This window comes from Anabrus simplex, chromosome 11 (genome assembly GCF_040414725.1).
Source record: "Anabrus simplex isolate iqAnaSimp1 chromosome 11, ASM4041472v1, whole genome shotgun sequence".
Lineage (NCBI taxonomy): Eukaryota > Metazoa > Arthropoda > Insecta > Orthoptera > Tettigoniidae > Anabrus > Anabrus simplex.
In genome coordinates, this window is record NC_090275.1 from 74,454,870 (window position 1) to 74,474,218 (window position 19,349).

Sequence of the window (19,349 nt, forward strand, 5' to 3'; positions counted from 1 at the left end):
TCTTTGCATTTTCCAACACCCATAGCTCGAAGTTCATTCCAGGTTTCACGTGCATTTAAATTCCGTGTTACATTTTTAATGTGATTAAATTTGCTATTGCGAATTAATTGCTTTGTTCTGTTACGTAAAAGACGATATTGTTCGAAATCTAATTCATTATTTGTTTCCTTGTATCGGCGGAACATTGCGTCACGGCGAGCCATTGTTGCTTTTATATCGTTTGTTAACCAAGGTGCAGGCGAGCGAGTGACTCTAGCTTGCCTAACTGGAGCATGTTTGTCATATAGTCCTATGAGTAGAGAGTTAAATCTTCTCACTTTCATGTCTGTGTCCTGCACCTGCTTTATATCTTCCCAAGGTAAACTGTACGCATCATTTTGGAGTTGTTGAAGATCGATATTTTTCAGATCCCTATAACTAATGTATTTAGCTCTGTATTTTGGTACACGTAGAGAGTAGCACAGGTAAATTAAGTCATGAGTTGATATGCCAGGTACAGGAAATTGACCGTACTTCAGAACTTTATGCGGGTTATTTGTAACTAGGAGGTCAATTCCAGTATGGCTTGTGTATTTAAGTGTATGAACATGATTCGTTGCATCAAGCGGTAAGATCGTCATGTCGACGGAGGTAAGTAGGTTGCTGATTCGTTCTGATTTGCCAGTCAGGGCTAAGATATTTGAGTTAAAGTCACCAAGAAGTAGTATATGCTCGTAGGTTGGTACTAGTTTGAGAAGGTCAGATTCAAGGTCAGAGATATTAGTAACATTCGGTGGTTTATAGACAACTCCTACCAATACTTTTTGACAATTAATTATGGTCTCAGCAAACATATATTCTGTATGTGGAGTGATGCCAGATGATGATCTGATAATTATTCTACATTTAATATCATCTCTACAATAAACTGCTACACCTCCACCACGTCTGGCAGTGCGATCATGCCGATAGAGAGTATATCCTTCTAGATTTACAAGGTTAGAGCTAATTTTATCGGATAACCAGGTTTCAGTAATACACATAATATGCATGTTACAGGTTGATATTATCGAACGAACTTCATCTATGTGACTGAGGAGTGAGAGAGAATTGATATGGCAACATTGTAGACTTCGCGAGAACTGAGACAGAGATTGTTTCAATAACAGTTCAGTAGGCTGAGGGTTGGGGACAGTTGGTGAAGGTACACGAGGGTTATTTTCGTCTTGGAATACACTCGGATCAATGACACTCAGGAATGCCTCATCTACCGTAACAGTAGCTTTAAGTACACCAGCTGCTGACATGTTTAAAGAGTAGGTTACTCATTCCTGGAACAAACACTGATAGCACACACACACTGACAGACACACGCAGATAATTAAATTCACATAGCATATGTTTGAACATTTCAATAGAAAAATAAGTAATAATAATAATTAAATAAGGATACTAATAAAATTACACTAATATACAGTTGAAGAGTTAGTCTAGAGTAGCATTTAGCTAAGGTGCTGTGCTCCAGGCTTTAAGTGCACCTGCCGGCGAGAATTTCAGAAATAAGTAGAAGAGAAAGAGTTTGTACGTGTGGGTAGAACTGGTGAATGCTATACGACTATTTTACGAATTTGTTACAAATGAAGAAATAGTTGAGGAACTAGAAAGCTATTTCACAGTAGAATCTACATACACATGATGAGATACTACACTATGGTATTGCTCATTTATTTGAGAGCGTTCAGTTCATCCATTGTTGTTATGTTGTGTCTGGTTTCCCCTCTTTTTACAACAATGCGTCCCTGTATGGTCCAGACATTTCTCACTCCAAATTTATCTACAGCCGCCTTTAATATGAGAGTGCGAACCGCAGTCAGGTCCTCCCTGATAGTGATTCCAGTGCCTGCTAACCTGCGCTTGTTACGGAAGACTTCCTCCCTTTTCCTATAGCTTACGAATTTCACTATTATAGGGCGTTTCACTCCAAGCCCCGGCCTGCCAACTCGGTGAGACCTATCAATATCCTGCACGGCAATGTCAAGGCCAAGTTTATCTTTAAACAACCTGACTGAAAGTTCGTCCGTATTCTCATTAGGTGATTCGGGAATTCCGAACACACGCACACTTCCTCTACGTTGGTATTGCTCCAAAGCATCAGTACTCCTTTTGAGTTCATCCTGCACTGCTTTCAGTTCAATTTCCCTATTTTTAATATCAATTTTAAGTTCATTGATAATCTCAGTGTTGAAGTCCAGGGTGGCCTTAAGTTGTTCAGCCACGGCCTTTGTGACACTTTCAGTTATTGCCTCAACGATAGCCGAGAGAATGTCTTTCGACTGTAGGGCTTCTCTTACCTGCTGAACAATGTTGTCCGCTAGGGTCGCCTCACTTCCGCTGCCGGCTACAGGTCCCGTCTCGGTCCTGGTTCCCCGGCTGGCCGCATTCCTCTTGTCTCTTCCCATACTTAAATTTTGTTTATATTTGCAAAAATCAACTGTACAGCACAGAGTGATGATGTGAAGTAAGCAACACACACTTTTTAAAGTTGAAATTCACTATTTTCGTAACGAATTACGCCTTTACTACACCTGCTAATGATCGAAAACTGGGAGCACACACACACAGCACTAACAGCGTTCAGCGGATGATGAAGAAATTGAAAGAATATATGAGGAGATAGAGGATTTAATACAATATGTCAAAGGTGACGAGAATCTAATTGTGATGGGAGACTGGAACGCAGTGGTAGGCCAAGGAAGAGAAGGTAGCACAGTAGGAGAATTTGGATTGGGACAAAGGAACGAAAGAGGAAGTCGGCTGGTTGAATTCTGCACTGACCATAATTTAGTCCTCGCCAATACTTGGTTCAAACATCACAAACGACGGCTGTATACGTGGACGAGACCTGGAGACACTGGAAGGTATCAAATAGACTTCATTATGATTAGGCAGAGATTCAGAAACCAGGTGTTGGATTGCAAAACTTTCCCAGGAGCAGACGTGGACTCTGACCACAACTTGTTGGTCATGAAATGCCATCTGAAGTTGAAGAAATTGAAGAAAGGAAAGAATGCAAAAAGATGGGATCTAGACAAGTTGAAAGAAAAGAGTGTGATGGATTGTTTCAAGGAACATGTTGCACAAGGACTAAATGAAAAGGCCGAAGGAAACACAGTAGAGGAAGAGTGGAGAGTCATGAAAAATGAAGTCAGTAGGGCTGCTGAAGAAATGTTAGGAAGGAAGAAAAGATCAACTAAGAATCAGTGGATAACTCAGGAGATACTAGACCTGATTGATGAACGACGAAAATACAAGAATGCTAGAAATGAAGAGGGCAGAAAAGAATACAGGCGATTAAAGAATGAAGTGGATAGAAAGTGCAAGGTAGCTAAGGAAGAATGGCTGAATGAGAAGTGCAAGGATGTCGAAGGCTGTATGGCCCTGGGAAAGGTAGATGCTGCATACAGGAAAATCAAGGAAACCTTTGGAGAAAGGAAATCTAGGTGCATGAATATTAAGAGCTCAGATGGAAAGCCACTTCTAGGGAAAGAAGACAAAGCAGAAAGATGGCAGGAGCATATCCAACAGTTGTATCAAGGTAACGATGTAGATAATTTTGTTCTGGAACATGAAGGGGCTGTTGATGCTGATGAAATGGGAGACCCAATTTTGAGGTCAGAGTTTGACAGAGCTGTGAGTGACCTAAATAGGAACAAGGCACCTGGAATTGATGATATTCCCTCTGAATTACTGACTGCCTTAGGAGAAACCAGCATGGTAAGGTTATTTCATTTAGTGTGTAAGATGTATGAGACAGGAGAAGTCCCATCCGATTTTCGGCAGAATGTTGTTATACCTATTCCCAAGAAAGCCGGTGCTGACAGGTGTGAAAACTACCGCACTATTAGTTTAGTATCTCATGCCTGCAAAATTTTAACACGTATTATTTACAGAAGAATGGAAAAACAAGTTGAAGCTGAGTTGGGGGAAGATCAATTTGGCTTCAGAAGAAATGTAGGAACACGTGAAGCAATCCTGACTTTACGTCTGATATTAGAGGATCGAATCAAGAAGGACAAGCCCACGTACATGGCATTCGTAGATCTAGAAAAGGCATTCGATAATGTTGATTGGACCAGGCTATTTATGATTCTGAAGATGATAGGGATCAGATACCGAGAACGAAGAATTATCTACAACCTGTATAAAAATCAGTCTGCAGTGATAAGAATCGAGGGCTTTGAAAAAGAAGCAGCAATCCAGAAAGGAGTGAGGCAAGGCTGCAGTTTGTCCCCTCTCCTTTTCAATGTTTACATAGAACAGGCAGTAAAGGAAATCAAAGAGAAATTTGGAAAGGGAATCACAGTCCAAGGAGAGGAAATCAAAACCTTGAGATTTGCGGATGATATTGTTATTTTATCTGAGACTGCAGAAGATCTCGAGAAGTTACTGAATGGTATGGATGAAGTCTTAGGTAAGGAGTATAAGATGAAAATAAATAAGTCCAAAACAAAAGTAATGGAGTGCAGTCGAACGAAGGCAGGTGATGTAGGAAATATTAGATTAGGAAACGAAGTCTTAAAGGAAGTAGATGAATATTGTTACTTGGGTAGTAAAATAACCAACGATGGCAGAAGTAAGGAGGACATAAAATGCAGACTAGCACAAGCAAGGAAGAGCTTTCTTATGAAAAGAAATTTGCTCACTTCAAACATTGATATCGGAATTAGAAAGATGTTTTTGAAGACTTTTGTGTGGAGCGTGGCATTGTATGGAAGTGAAACATGGACGATAACTAGCTCAGAAAGAAAGAGAATAGAAGCTTTTGAAATGTGGTGTTACAGAAGAATGCTGAAGGTGAGATGGATAGATCGAATCACGAATGAAGAGATACTGAATCGAATTGGTGAGAGGAGATCGATTTGGCTAAATTTGAAGAGAAGAAGAGATAGAATGATAGGACACATCTTAAGACACCCAGGACTTGTTCAGTTGGTTTTTGAAGGAAGTGTAGGTGGCAAGAACGGTAGGGGTAGACCAAGGTATGAATATGACAAACAGATTAGAGCAGATGTAGGATGCAATAGTTACGTAGAAATGAAAAGGTTAGCACAGGATAGGGTGGCATGGAGAGCTGCATCAAACCAGTCTATGGACTGATGACTCAAACAACAACAACAAGTATGTCCTTTCAAATGAAACTTTTACTTGCCCAAATGCAAGATAAATTATTGGGCATATAGAAATTTTGCTGAATAATATAATTTCAACCACGAAAATGTTCACTCAAAGACCTTTAGCATGGTTGGAAAGCGAATGGTATCTTCAGTCCAAAAAAACGTAATATTACATGCCGAGTCGACATTTTGAATGCGTATAGCAGCAACTTGAATGAAGTGACGCCGTACAATCTGGCCGAAATAGTTTGTATAACATATAAGTTGGACTTACCAACGTGCTGAAGCAGTTTCAAAATGTAAATATTTTACAACTTACAACAGTGGCGACGTTATATCCATGTATTACGGCATGCTCCAATGGTGAAAGAAACGGTCACAGAAAACTTCACTCTTTTAAAAGAAAAACTGCACACAAATAATTTTCTTTCGACCACCCACCACAAAAGAAATTTAATTCTCGACGAAATCACACATTAGGTTGGTTTGAAGATATACACGGACCGCTTGCCGGCCATTGTAACAGGAGTCCACAGTACGGACATGTTGTCGGGAGCGAAGCTGGCACACAACAACCACAGTTGCAGCGGCTTACACCAGGGTGCGCTGCAGAAAACAGTTGACAGTCAATTGGCGAGCCAACCAATACCAATTTCATAACAACGAAGTTCCACTGAATAACCAATGGTGAATGAACAGCCCACCGTTATTTTACAATTTACTTCAATAAGGACTTTAAATGCGCAACAATTAGCTATCGCTGTGTTGCCTTACATGGCGCAAAGTTAAATAATAGTTTCCATTCTTGTTTCCTTTAAAATTCCACGCAAATAGATTTCAGGTGTAGCGGTAAATCCACATAGTCCCAATAATTATACTGCTACAGCCTCACGCCACAAAAAGCACACACCAGGGGTAGGGTGCTAAGTTGAGTTTGAATACATAGGTAGATACAGGTAGTGACTGCCGAAATATGACAGTTCACACAGATGTTGATTTCGAATCGAAGTGTCACAGGGCAAATACTCATAGAGATGGAAGTATTCACAGTCTTTAGCCTTATGGTGCAATTGCAACAGCACAAAGTCAATGTCATCGACAGGATTATAGGTGGCAAAGAATGATGAATATGGTGTGGCCAGTACCATGTTCATACTGCCAAGTAGATGTTTATACACAGTTGATGCGAGCACAGGCAATGGCTACTGTCATACAGCATAATAGAAAGGTAATCTAGCCCATTTTCAGCACTGGTGGTGGAAGGTTACATAATTAAGTCACGTCCGCACGTTGCTGACTCATATCGAAGGGGTAGACACACCATGGATAATATGATTACGTAGCACTGGGGAACATGGCTTACGTCCTTTATCATGTTGTTTACTCACATTCTCATATGATACAGCTAGTCTAGCCTTCGCACAATCCCATACCTTGTGCAAATCATGAACGCACATATTTTCAGGAAGTATCTCATCAAGTTTCAGAGCATTAGACAATGGAGAATATGGTTCGTAACTCAACATCAAAGTAACAGGAGTTTACATATGTGATTATTGAAAGTATACTGCAACCAGTGAAGACTGGTGTCCCACTTAGATTGATCGGGGTGATGGTAAAAAATGAGGGCCGATCTTAAATTACGATTAACTCTCTCCACAAGGGAGGGACATGGGTAGTAGGCAGTAATCGTGACATGGGAAATAGACAGATCGAAGCAGAATTTCTTAAAAGTATTACACCGAAAGGCTCTAGCATTATTGGAAACAAGGAATTTACAAGGACCGAAACAAGAGAATATGAATGCTAACATAGATATAGTGGTCTGAGCGTTAGCAAGGTGAGTTGGGAAGATGCAGCTAAAATGAGTAAAACAGTCTATGCACACGAGGGTGAACTGGTGACCTAATCGCGAGCTTGGAAACAGACCTATGAAATCTATAACTTCTCCATCGGACGTGTAGCAGGTGAAGAAGAAAAGAAACCAACACAGGTATTAAAATTAGGTTTGCTTATGGCACAAATTTTGCAAGACTTGACCCTTTCACGAATTTCAACATCCATCCCTTTCCAGATGAAATAGGATCTTATTCTTTGACGAGTTTTAAATACACCAAGGTGTCCTCCGCAAACAGATTCATAATAATATTTAAAGATAGCCGAAACGACATCGGTTGGAACAACAATTCTGAATTTTTTGTCACTACATGACTTGCAACATAAAACCCCATTGACAGTGGAATAAGGCTTAACAGTAGCACCAGCCAAAATTTGGTCTACAATACTCTGTATTTCAGGGTCATTAGCCTGACACTAATGTCCTGACACAGTACCGGAAAATCAGTATGAATAGCATTAATTGTGACAGTTGTGCCCACACAAGGTTGAGGCAAATTTAGAACACCTGGAGCAGGATCAGAATTATCTTGCTGAACGTCAAGCATGCAGCTTAAGCCATCAGTGACAACATTCTCAGATCACTCATAATAACATCTACCAATCTACATATTTTTATTTAAGAAACTTAAATCTTTTCCTTCGCTACTGGAATGATTTTATGGCTCATTCATGCTCCGCTGTCGTAGGCGATTGTCCTGGCTATGTAGACGTCATCTGCGATGTTGGTCCAGCTCGGCTCAGCTCGGCTCAGCTCGGGTTTATCCAACTAGCCTGCCTCTCAACTTTCGAAACCCATCATCATCTTGTCTTGCTCAAATACAAAGATAAAATATAAATGTTAATCAGCTGTTGCATATTAATCATATCAGAGCCTTCTAATATACTGTACAATTGTGTTTCTCTTAAGGTTTCTTTGCGTGATTTCCAATCTCTATCAGACCTCCAAGTTGTCTCTATATACATCACAATATATATACGTTATGTGGATTTGCTTTATCAATTTTTTAATGATATTGCACTACTTGGATCATTTGCTTCTCTGGTTAATACTATCTTCTTGCCATCTTTAATATGGCTGGTCTCCAAATCTTGTTGCATGTTTTAACTGAAAATACTGTGCTTTATGATGATATTCTAATATGCTCCACGTTATATCAACAACATTGATGATATCTTCTTTTCCCAAATTGTCTTCTTTCCTTGATATATTATTTTTTACATTTAACTTGCTTCCTAATTGCAAAACATCTGCTCGCTAAGCTAGTCAGTCATTTGTGTTTTATCTATAGTGTTGGTTCTTTAACAATTCTAATCCCTGTTCTGTCTTTTTAACTGCCATCATGATTATATATTTTTTTGACATTGCATTAACCTGAGCTTCTGTGATATTCTATGAAGTTATTCACTTTGTTTAATAATTTTGTTGTGGGTAATCACGTTTACTCCAACTAGATTGAATTTCACTTCCAGAATAGTGGAGTGGCACACAGGGAAGTCGTTAGGCAATTTGTAACACAATTTCCAGGTGTACACCCTCAACACAGAGAGACCATGCGGGAACTCTTAAAGAAATTTAGAAGAACTGGTTCTTTACTTGATAAGAAGCAAAGTGTTAAAAAGCATGTATTTAACAAGGAATAAGTAAATGATATTGCAGAAAGTTTAGAACATACGCCTACAAAATCCCTAAGACGACTTGGACAAGAAGCTGGGATTTCGAAGAGCTCAGCATGGCGGGCTACAAAAGTGTTAAAATTGAATCCATCCAAAGGCGATGCCAGAAATGTGTGGATGTAGGAGGAGAACATTTCCAACCTCCTGTCATAAGGTATGAGCTTATTTTCTTAATTCTTAATTACTAATTTACTTAATTCTTATTTTCTTAATTTTGTTATCTCATATCCTGCAAGGATAAAGTGAGCGAAGTGCTGTCCTTCTTATTATGCCGCGGAGCAGGGAGCGGTGAGTCAATGGGGGCAGATAAGCCGGGCGCACCTGCCGGCCAACCGATAAGAAAAACTCACTGTAGCAGTCCAATGGGAACATTCTTTTGGAGATACTCTGTCAAGTGATATTTTGCCTTCCAAAATGGATTGCGGTTTTAGGTTGCTGTGCGCACGAACAAGCAGCTCAGCCCATGTGTTGTACATACTAGCGTGTAGTACGATAACAACCCAGTACCACAATAAACAGTATGGTTACCTCCACCAGCGTTTATTTCACTGACGTGATACCTGCATTGGATATGATGGGCAATATTTCAAACAGCTTTTGTAAACTACATTCATTTAGTATCTAATTATACTGTGTACATAAACTACTATCACTTCATTGATAGCCATTTGTGCATTGTTTAGAAATGTATAACAGTGAAAGATAAAAATAAATTGTCCATTATGTTGTTGCTGACATTCCTAGGCCTGCTTTAATGCAGGGTTCCATCCTAGATTATAGGTTCATATTCAAAAGTTGTACTTCAACCTCTCGATAGCTGCAGTCGCTTAAGTGCGGATAGTATCCAGTATTCGGGAGAGAGTGTGTTCGAATCCCACTGTCGGCACCCCTGAAGGTGGTTTTCCATGGTTTCCCATTTTCACACCAGGCAGATGCTGGGTCTGTACCTTAATTAAGGCCACACTTGCTTCATTCCCATTTCTATCCCTTTCTGGTCCCATTGTCACCATAAGACCTATTGGTGTCTGTGTGACATAAAGCAACTTGTAAAAACAAAAAACAACGGTATAGGAAGATAAGAACATGAATAGAAACCTACAATAGATGATTTGCATGAAAACTCAAAGGGATAAGGACAGTCTTCACATCTTAATACAGTGCTATCTTCTAATACGAGGCGTGTTTTTGAAATAAGGGCTGTTTTGTTGTAGACACTAGTATTTTGCGCATGCATCTTGTGCCGGCAAGCCTCAGGAGCAACGGTGCTCAGTTGCAGCTCTGTTGCTAACCTGTACGTTTCTGTTCTTGCTCAAATGTTCAAGATTATAAACTCGCCTGCCCTGTGCAAAGTTTGGTCAGTGATACAGTTTTTGTCGGCAAGGAACCTGTCTTCTGCAAACATTCACCGACAGATTTGCGGAAGTGCACGGTGCTAATGCTATGAGTGAAGGCAAAACGCATAAGTGGGTACGAGACTTCAAAGATGGCCATGGCAACATCCATGATGAAGCGTTCTCCGGCTGCCCATCTCTGATCACAGACGAGTTGGTGGCTTCAGTTGAAGGGAAGATTCGCGAGGACAGGCGCTTCGCAATAACAGCTCACTCAAATGCCTTTTCTGACATGTCTAGGTCAGTGCTTTACAAAATTGTTTCTGAAAATCTAAACTTTAGGAAACTGCTCCCGTTGGATCCCTAAACTCCCAGCAGAGGACCACAGAAACAAAAGATTTGAGTGTTCGATGACGTTTTTGACTGGTTATGCTGAAGAAGGTGACAGCATGTTCAGTCAGATCGTAAGTGATAAGTGTTTAAACAAACTTGGCGGCTATGTTGAGAAATGGAGTAAAGTATGTAGAATCTGCAAATAAATATGGTGTTTGAAAATCTTGACATGCTGACAAGGAGAATTGTCCTTCTCCTTGACAATGCAAGGCCTCACACTGCAGCTCAGACCCGAGGTTTATTGGACACTTTTGACCTTGTGCCGAGTGATTACCATCTGTTCCGTCACCTCGGACATCACCTCAGCAGCAACCACTAGATGACAAAGTGAATACAGCTGTGAACTCGTGGTTATCAGAGCAGGCAGCAAGTTTCTATGAAGAGCATATTCAAAACTTAGTTGTAAGGTATGACAAGTGTTTAACAAACTTGGCAGGTATGTTGAAAAATGAAGTATGTAGAATCTGCAAATAAATCTGGTGTTTAGAAATTCGTTGTGTAGTTATTTTCAGACCACCGAGCTTGATACTGCACTCGCTTAAGTGCGGCCAGTATCCAGCAATTGGGAGATAGTGGGTTCGAGCCCCACTGTCGGCAGCCTTGAGGATGGTTTCTGTGGTTTCGCATTTTCACACCAGGCAAATGCCGTGGCTGTACCTTAATTAAGGCCACGGCCGCTTCCTTCCAATTCCTAGGTCTTTCCTATCCCATCGTCGCCATAAGACATATCTGTGTCGGTGCGACGTTAAGCAAATAGCAAAAAAAATTTTCAAACTGCCCTTACTTAAAAAACTCGCCTCATACATAGTCTCTCTCCTCATCAACAACCACAGACATGCCAACTTTCAAAAATAAAAAATCAGGAGATCTTTTGGGGCATATCACTACATGTTACGACATATCATCGATGACATAACTTTGAAGAATATTAAACACATTATACTAATCAATTATGAAATTTGTCTTATTTATTAATAATTTATTTATTTATTCATCAATACTGAAATACTTCATGTATCTGAGATTTAGAATACATGACTCTTCATTATAACTGCTTAGGCCTCTCTATAAATTTCTGAACTAGATTTATGCTCAACGCACTGGCCTTGTTGAACGGGTTTTAACCCGATGAGTGCTATGCCCGCCTATAGATGGGCTGACACGGCCGGTCCACCACTGCTACGCCCGTCTATAGACGGAGCGCGAGAATTTTAATTTTTTTGAGTTTCCCGGTTCACTTTCAAGTCAGAATTTGATCTCTGACATGTTCTGCCATCTGTTGGACATTATTTAGAACTAACTGATCAGAGATTATAGCTTCGGGAAGTAACTTACAGAGCTTTTTGTAGACGTCTGTGGAGTTCATCTGTGATGTAAACAAACATGGCGGAACAACAATTTACTTGCTCTTGCAGCGATGTTATTTCGGATCACAGAATCTTTCAGTTATTAACCACAGCGGAAAGTGATGATGGAGATAATCATTTCTAAGGAATTGTTAAGCGATTTTGAAAGTGAGAGTGATAGAGAGAGTGCCGAAAATATTGTATGTGAGAGAGAAACAGAGCCTCCTTCTAAACGATAGAAGAAAAACACGTTGAGTTCAAAAGCTATTTTATCGCTAATTTCGTGACGGATGGATTAATTTTCTTCACCAGAGTTTCAGGTAACTGTGACAGGCTCTGAGGGCCAAGTAATGTTTGATGACACCCCAAAAATCATTGATTTTTAAGAAACTTTTGTGCTAGTGGAGTTGGTGCAGATAGTTGAACAATTCGGCATCACAAAGAACCAGTAGAAAACATTTAACTATCACCACATTCCAGGTTTGGAAAGTATTTTAATATATCAACTTATATACTTCTAAGAAGTTACATGTATCAGTTGCCTACAGATTTTAGGAAATAATATTATTTTAGGGTCTTTACTTTGTATAAAGATAATGCACGCATGGCCACATAAGTGAAATTTTGTTTTCTCTCAAAATAATATTGAACATAAGTGTAGGATTTTCCATTTGCATTTAGATTTATAAACAACCAACATTTATAAACATTTTAAGCTAATCACACCACTGATAAGTTAAAAATTGAGGCTTCAACAATTTTGTTTTTGCTAGGGGCTTTACGTCGCACTGACACAGATAAGTCTTATGGCGACGATGGGATAGGAAAGGCTTAGGAGTTGGAAGGAAGCGGCCGTGGCCTTAATTAAGGTACAGCCCCAGCATTTGCCTGGTGTGAAAATGGGAAACCACGAAAACCCATTTTCAGGACTGCCGATAGTGGGATTCGAACCTACTATCACAGCACGCGCGTCTACGCGCACGGCCAACTCGCCTGGTACAAATTTTTTTGCATACGAATGAAAAAACTCAGCACTGAGGTACCAAACAGTCAACTGGTAACTCAGCACTTAAAAGGTTTAGGTTTAATTTTTTCCAGAATTCTTTTTCAGGAAGATTTGATCTGAATTGAGTTTTTCTTCTTGTAAATATGTTAAAAAATAGTTTAACAGTCAGCATTGTTATGTTGATATTTAGATATTTAGAAATGATATAAATGATAGACTGGAAATGATAGATATAATTGATAGAAATGATAAAATAAAATGCATTACGTTATTTAAGAACACCACCAGCTGATTCCATCTGCCGTGCCAGTGCCCACTGAACATTGTCTCCCCAGGTACTTAAAGAATGAGGAAAACCTGAGAATTTCAAAAAATACTGGAATACTAAATCACTTTTTTTTTTTGTTTAAATTGGGAGACAAGTCTCTGTGGTAAGGAGGAAGGACTGAAAATAGGGAGTCTCCTTCTTAAATCGGGGGAGTTGGCACGTCTGATTGCTCCTTCTTTCCACACTGTCTGTGTTTCTGTACATGACTTGTCTACTCAATTTGAATATCTTTTACAAGAAAGAACCGTTTGTTTGCAGCCCATTAAACAGGACCTCGTGATGCAGGATGCTGTTCAAGATAAAAGAATACAGTAAGTACTTGGTATTTATATTATAATAAAACCATTCCTTATTGATTGTATGCATATTCGGATTTGGTTTGAAATGAATTCCGTTTTATATGATAACTTCAGTGATATGTGTGATATAGATATGAAAGTGGTGTAAAATATACCTCTGAACCACACTGTACCTACTCTTGTTGAAAAAAGGCGTAGACACCTGAGTTAATATGTTAATAAAAAGTTCATACTTTGTCCCACATAGAAACAAGCTACACCAAAAGTTGGCTTATTTTATTCTACGTTTAATTATGTGGAGTATAAATTTTTATTATACCCAGTTAAAATTTTAATGCAGGTGAACAAAAGAAGTGCCTGTTTTCGCCATTTCCAACAGAGCGCTTACTTTGAAATTTCATAACCAAACTTTAATATGTCTGAAACTAACTTATTGTTGATTGGTATACCAAGTTTTTATTTCATCTGATATTTGTGAAAAGGGTTGTTTTAAATTTTGTGAAACAATATTTTCTCATTACTGAGTAGTATCCGTAAAAAGTTCTGCTTGTTATGAAGCTGTTGGGCATTGGGCAGAGAATGTGAAAGGCAGTAATGCAACCACATTTATGCATGATCATTCCTGCAGCGGGTGTTCTGTAACAGCCACGAATGTAAAACATCAAGTGTGTGCAGATGAGCTGATTCTTACCAGTTAACTTGTCAAGCAGAAAGGCATCACACAACAATAGGGATTTTACTTGAGTGTATCTGTCTGTGTGTGCACCTAATTTTTTGCTTGTTTTATGGTTTAATTTGAGGTAACCATCATAAATCAATATTGGTGCTCATGGTTCCTGCTGTCTTCTAGCCTGTAACCACATATTTCATTATACTACCCCGGTTTGGGGAGAGGGACTGATTTATTTCAGAATTGTAGTCAAAGTGGCAGGATACATAAAACTAGATTGCAAGAGGCTGGTGGACCACCCGGTATGTATATTATTTTACCCCAGTATATGGCTGTAAAACGTAGCCAAATCCACATCAAATGCTGACCCCAGTAAATTGGGAAAACGGCCAGGAAGAATAATGTACACCTTGTGAAGGATCCCATCTGAAAATTTCTTTCCACAAATGGATTATGCTAAACAGAATTAGAATATGCCATGGGAAGATATGGTTTTGTGATGAAAAGTTGGGTTCCGACTGGTGCAAAAGAACAAATACAGAGTCTTTCTTATAAACCCAGACCAAACACACAGTGTTTGTATTCTGCGCAACGGCAGCTGCCTCAGCTGAACTTATGTCGCACGCGGCCGCTGTGCTTTGAAGCATATATACTTTCTTATATGAAATCTTACCTTATAAAAGATGCTGGAAGTGTCATCCTTCCTGAGTTATACAGGCATTGTATCTTGTAACCACATTCTGGCTGATGCCAGTGAGTTCTGGCACTGCAATGTTTCTGATTTCATTCATAATGTTTTCTTTCAGTTTCTCCAATGTGTGAGGCTTTGTTCTATACACTTTCCACACTGAGAAATGTCATACCTGCTGGTTGTCATCTACTGTTTTTTTTTCTTTTCAGTTTACCCCACAAGTAAAAATTGCACACTGTTAGATCCAGAGAACAAGGGGGAGGTAGAACAGCACTGATCACTCTGTCTGCAATCGTTTCCGAGGTTGTAAGAAGGGAATCTTTTGCTGTATTAGCAGGGGCTGAATCTTGTTGAAACCACCCACATGATTCTTCTTCTGTTAACTAATGGAACAGTAGTGTCAAAATGTCATCTTAGTACCCCTCTGCATTTACCGTTGTCTTGAAAAAAAGTCCAATTATTTGTCTTGCACTAAGAGCACACCAAACACCAATCTTCCTATCATAATGAGGGACTTCATAAACACCATTAGGTCGGGCCGAATGCCTCAGCCGGTTGAGGCGCAGGCCTTCTGACCCTAACTTGGCAGGTTCGACCTGGCTCAGTCCGGTGGTATTTGAAGGTGCTCAAATACTTCAGCCTCATGTCGGTAGATTTACTGGCACGTAAAAGAACTCCTGCAGGACTAAATTCCAGCTTCTTGGCGTCTCCGAAAACTGTAAAAGAGTAGTTAGTGGGATGTTAAGACAACATTATTAAACACCATTAGGATTTTATGCACACCAATAGCAAGAGTTATGACTGTTCCCACAACAATTAAGATGAAACCAGAACTTCTACATACGAAAATATGGTGTTACAATGATAACTGTCTCACCATGTTAACAGCTGAGATTCAGACTAGCAACTCATGCTTGCCAGGTCGAACACATGCAGGCTGTTTGCAAGGTCAAGAACTATATGTGCACCTCCCATACTGCAGCTGCTGTAGCCCAGAGTATAAACACTGTGCGTTCATTCTGGGTTTGTAATGAGACCCTGTAATGACTCACATTGCACAGATCTGCTCAGATGAACTTTTGAAGGTGGTTTGGGGACACTTTACAATGTGAGACCAAATGTTCAAATCTGGATATTACATTTTAACTGTGTATCTTTCTATTACAATTTATGAATCATACTTTTTGGTGTGTTGACTTTATATTTAACTGTGTATTTGCTTAACTTCCTACTACAATTTATGAATCTCATACTTTTTGTTCTGTGTTGACTTTATTTATTTATTTTAATTTTTTAGCCATCATAGGACTACTTTAGTCAGGTTTATGGAGGTTTTCTTCTTTTTATCAGTGCAACACTGTTTCATCCTTTCTGAATGTAATTTTCTTTCTGCTTCTGGAAACACTGTTCCTATTCTCTGCTTGTTGATTTTCATCTGTAGTCTAGTGTGTTTATCTTTCAATATCTTGAATGTATTTTGTTTTTTGTATTTTAAATCTTCTATTGTAATATGTAACTCTCTTATGTCTTTAAGTTCTGTGACCCATCTAATATTACTCTTACTCTTCCATAATTTTTCTATTATTTTTCTACTGATTCTATTTTCTGGTGACTGCATTAGATCCCCTTCATTTCTTTTTCATTGTGCTAGTCACAGGTCATAAACATTCTTTGAAAGGAAACAATAGAGGTTTCCAGCTTTTAAATATTTGAAATGTATTGATTTCCTGCTTGTTTATATTTACAATATGCCTGTCTTTGTCTAGCCATAGGATAACTATAATTGTATATTTCAGGTTGCCAGGTGCAGGTCCTGGAGATGAGTATATCAAGAATACATCAAGTATGCACTTAAAAACTGATGATGTTTCCTGTGATTCCTATGATAACTGTTCTTCAGACTCTGTAACAATTCATAGATTCAAGTGTGAAATATGCTCAAATTCATTTTTGGAGCGCAGGTATCTTTATAGGCACATGAAACTTCATTTAAACCATAAAAAAGGAGATAGACCTTATAAGTGTGTACTTTGTTACAAAAGTTTTGCACAGCTGGTAAGCTTAAGACGGCATGAGTTGATACACACTAACCAGAAGGCCTTCCAATGTTCCATATGCTTGAAGGAATTCACAGGCCAAAATCGCTTGAACCAACATACAGCAACTCATTTTAACAGGTTCCCTTGTAAAGTATGTGGGAGAGAATTTAACTATGTTGGTAATCTTCGAGTTCATGAGAGATTGCATGAGAACATTAAAAACTTCCATTGTAGCATTTGTGAGAAATCATTTTTTGCTAAAAGTACCTTGAAAGACCACATGGTAGTACACACAGGGGAGAAGAATTTTCAGTGTTCTTTATGCTCTAGGACATTTTCACGGAAGACTTTGTTGAAAAAGCATCAGCGGGTCCACACCCGAACTAAGAACGATAATAGTGATACTAGTACAATTACATTTTATACCCGCATTGAATAATTTTTCTACATGTAATGTATGCTGTATATTCTGTGAATACTTTGTGAAAATAACATGATTTTATTCGTACTGCAAATGTCGCTAGTCATAAACCATTGGCTTTCACAGCCATATGTATTAATGTAGAAGGAATTATTTATGGGCTTTCAGTCTGTGGTTGAATTGGGTTTGTAACTCCCAGTGTTTCACTAAAAACTGGATTTGGCATTCTCAAGGTTAACTTTGCCTTTTCATGCTGCTTTTGGTATTTTCCTTTACCGAACTGTTATGTTTGTTTTGAAAACAGAAGGTGACGTGGATTCGTGCGTGTGTGTGTGATCATTTGCTGTGTGCTGTCAGAGATCTTTCACTCTTGTCACTTCTTTAACATACTGCTTGAGCTCATGATCTGTTATTTTATCGCTTGGTTGTATATTTCCTGTCCACCACGTTTACGGGGTATGAGTACAAGCTAACAACACGATTGACTGCTTTGTGTGTGTTTTGGCTGGAGACACTCCGTCTCCCTATGATGGCCCACTTTCTAGTCTGTATTGTCTGTTTGAGCTCGAGAGCGGTTGTTTATTTAGTTATGTGCTGTGTGGCGGACATTTACGTGTGTCCGGTCTGTGTGTCCCCTTTATCGGCAAACTAAACACGATGGTCTCTGTGTGGGCGAAGGTGGTTCTGACCCTTGGATCCGTGATAGCTTTTGTGTCTAATTTATTATTCATTGCACATTGCCGTCCTTGGCTTTCTTTACCTGTTTTCCAGTTTATCACATTTTATTCTATTTGATCTTTGTTTATTTGGTGTGCAACCATGAAAACCTCCATTTTTTCCCCTTTTCTTTTTTGCTTTAATTTTATGAGCTCGGTGCACCCTTCCTTCTTTTCCTGTTTTAAGCTCTTTTACTCAACGATCTTTTATTCTTGGGGGATGTGGTTTTTGTTTATTTGGGTGTTATTGTGGGCATTACGTATTATCTTTTCGACTTTTAACGGAGAATGTTATGATAGTCTTGTTTCTTCTTTAACTTACGGTCGCTTGGACCTGTTATGCATAAAAGAAATACTTTGAACCCACTTGAATTTATGTTCCTCATTTAATTGAGACAGATGTCATGCCATTGTACCTGAGTTTTCATCACGACTTACTGAATATTAAGGTAAGAGAGAGAAGGTGTGATAAACCATGAATCCTATGAATTTTGATTAAGGGCCACACATAATTAATGTAAACTATTAGATTATTTGACCTTGCTTTGTCTGTGTCAACCTATGCAGCTTTTTGATTTTTCTCTCCTTAATAAACTTATGTTTTATCCCTTATTCCTGTTCTACTTTAATTTCTTTGTGTCTCTTACATGTGTATTATCTGTCTAAGAGGCCCAGGTCCAGTTTTTGGTAGTCTCTGCCAGTTTTGACCAAATCTACTGTAGTGTGTCTTTGTTGCATTCTTAGTGGTAGTCCAAATGGTAGGCAGAGCATGGTTTGGTCAAAATATTTCACCAAAAGAGTGATTTTTGCTGAAGCAGAGATGGACTTGTCAAACCCCTGAAATTACGTCATGTCATGACTGTTTTTTTAAAGTTAAAAACTTCATGATTGTTCCGTATTGAATAGAGAAAATAAGATGTACAATATTATAGGGAAGGATCCACCTTTCAATACTCCGTAGTAAAAAGTAGTTACAACCTGTTTAATGGGACCGGTTTCAACACATTTAGAGTGTCATCATCAGCCAATTAGTGAAGATCTTAACAATAACTAACATATTAAACACAGGCAAAATATTAACATTGTATCACATCGTGGCAATTCAGTTAATGTTCAACATTAATTCGCTAATTGGCTGATGATGACACTCTAAATGTGTTGAAACCGGTCCCATTAAACAGGTTGTAACTACTTTTTACTACGGAGTATTGAAAGGTGGATCCTTCCCTATAATATTGTACATCTTATGTCATGACTGCTTGTTATTTTGTGCGATACATGTCCTTCCACTACTCACATTGTTTTTTCCGTATGGACATTTGATCGTATCTTGTGCAGCACTGTTGTACTTTCATTCTTGGTTTACATGACCTTTTTGAACTA

The 19,349-nt window shown here is 38.9% G+C and overlaps 1 protein-coding gene across 1 annotated transcript in view; it reads left to right on the forward strand.

The window, feature by feature from the left end:
- LOC136883195 (uncharacterized) overlaps positions 1 to 18,528 on the forward strand; it is a 112,968-nt gene extending 94,440 nt beyond the window's left edge. The window contains exons 5-6 of the mRNA XM_067155387.2: positions 13,389 to 13,441; positions 16,587 to 18,528. Of these exons, the coding sequence (XP_067011488.2) occupies positions 13,389 to 13,441; positions 16,587 to 17,268 (735 nt within the window). The 3' untranslated portion in view covers positions 17,269 to 18,528. The remainder of the gene's footprint in view (positions 1 to 13,388; positions 13,442 to 16,586) is intronic.
- The last annotated feature ends 821 nt before the right edge of the window (positions 18,529 to 19,349 follow it).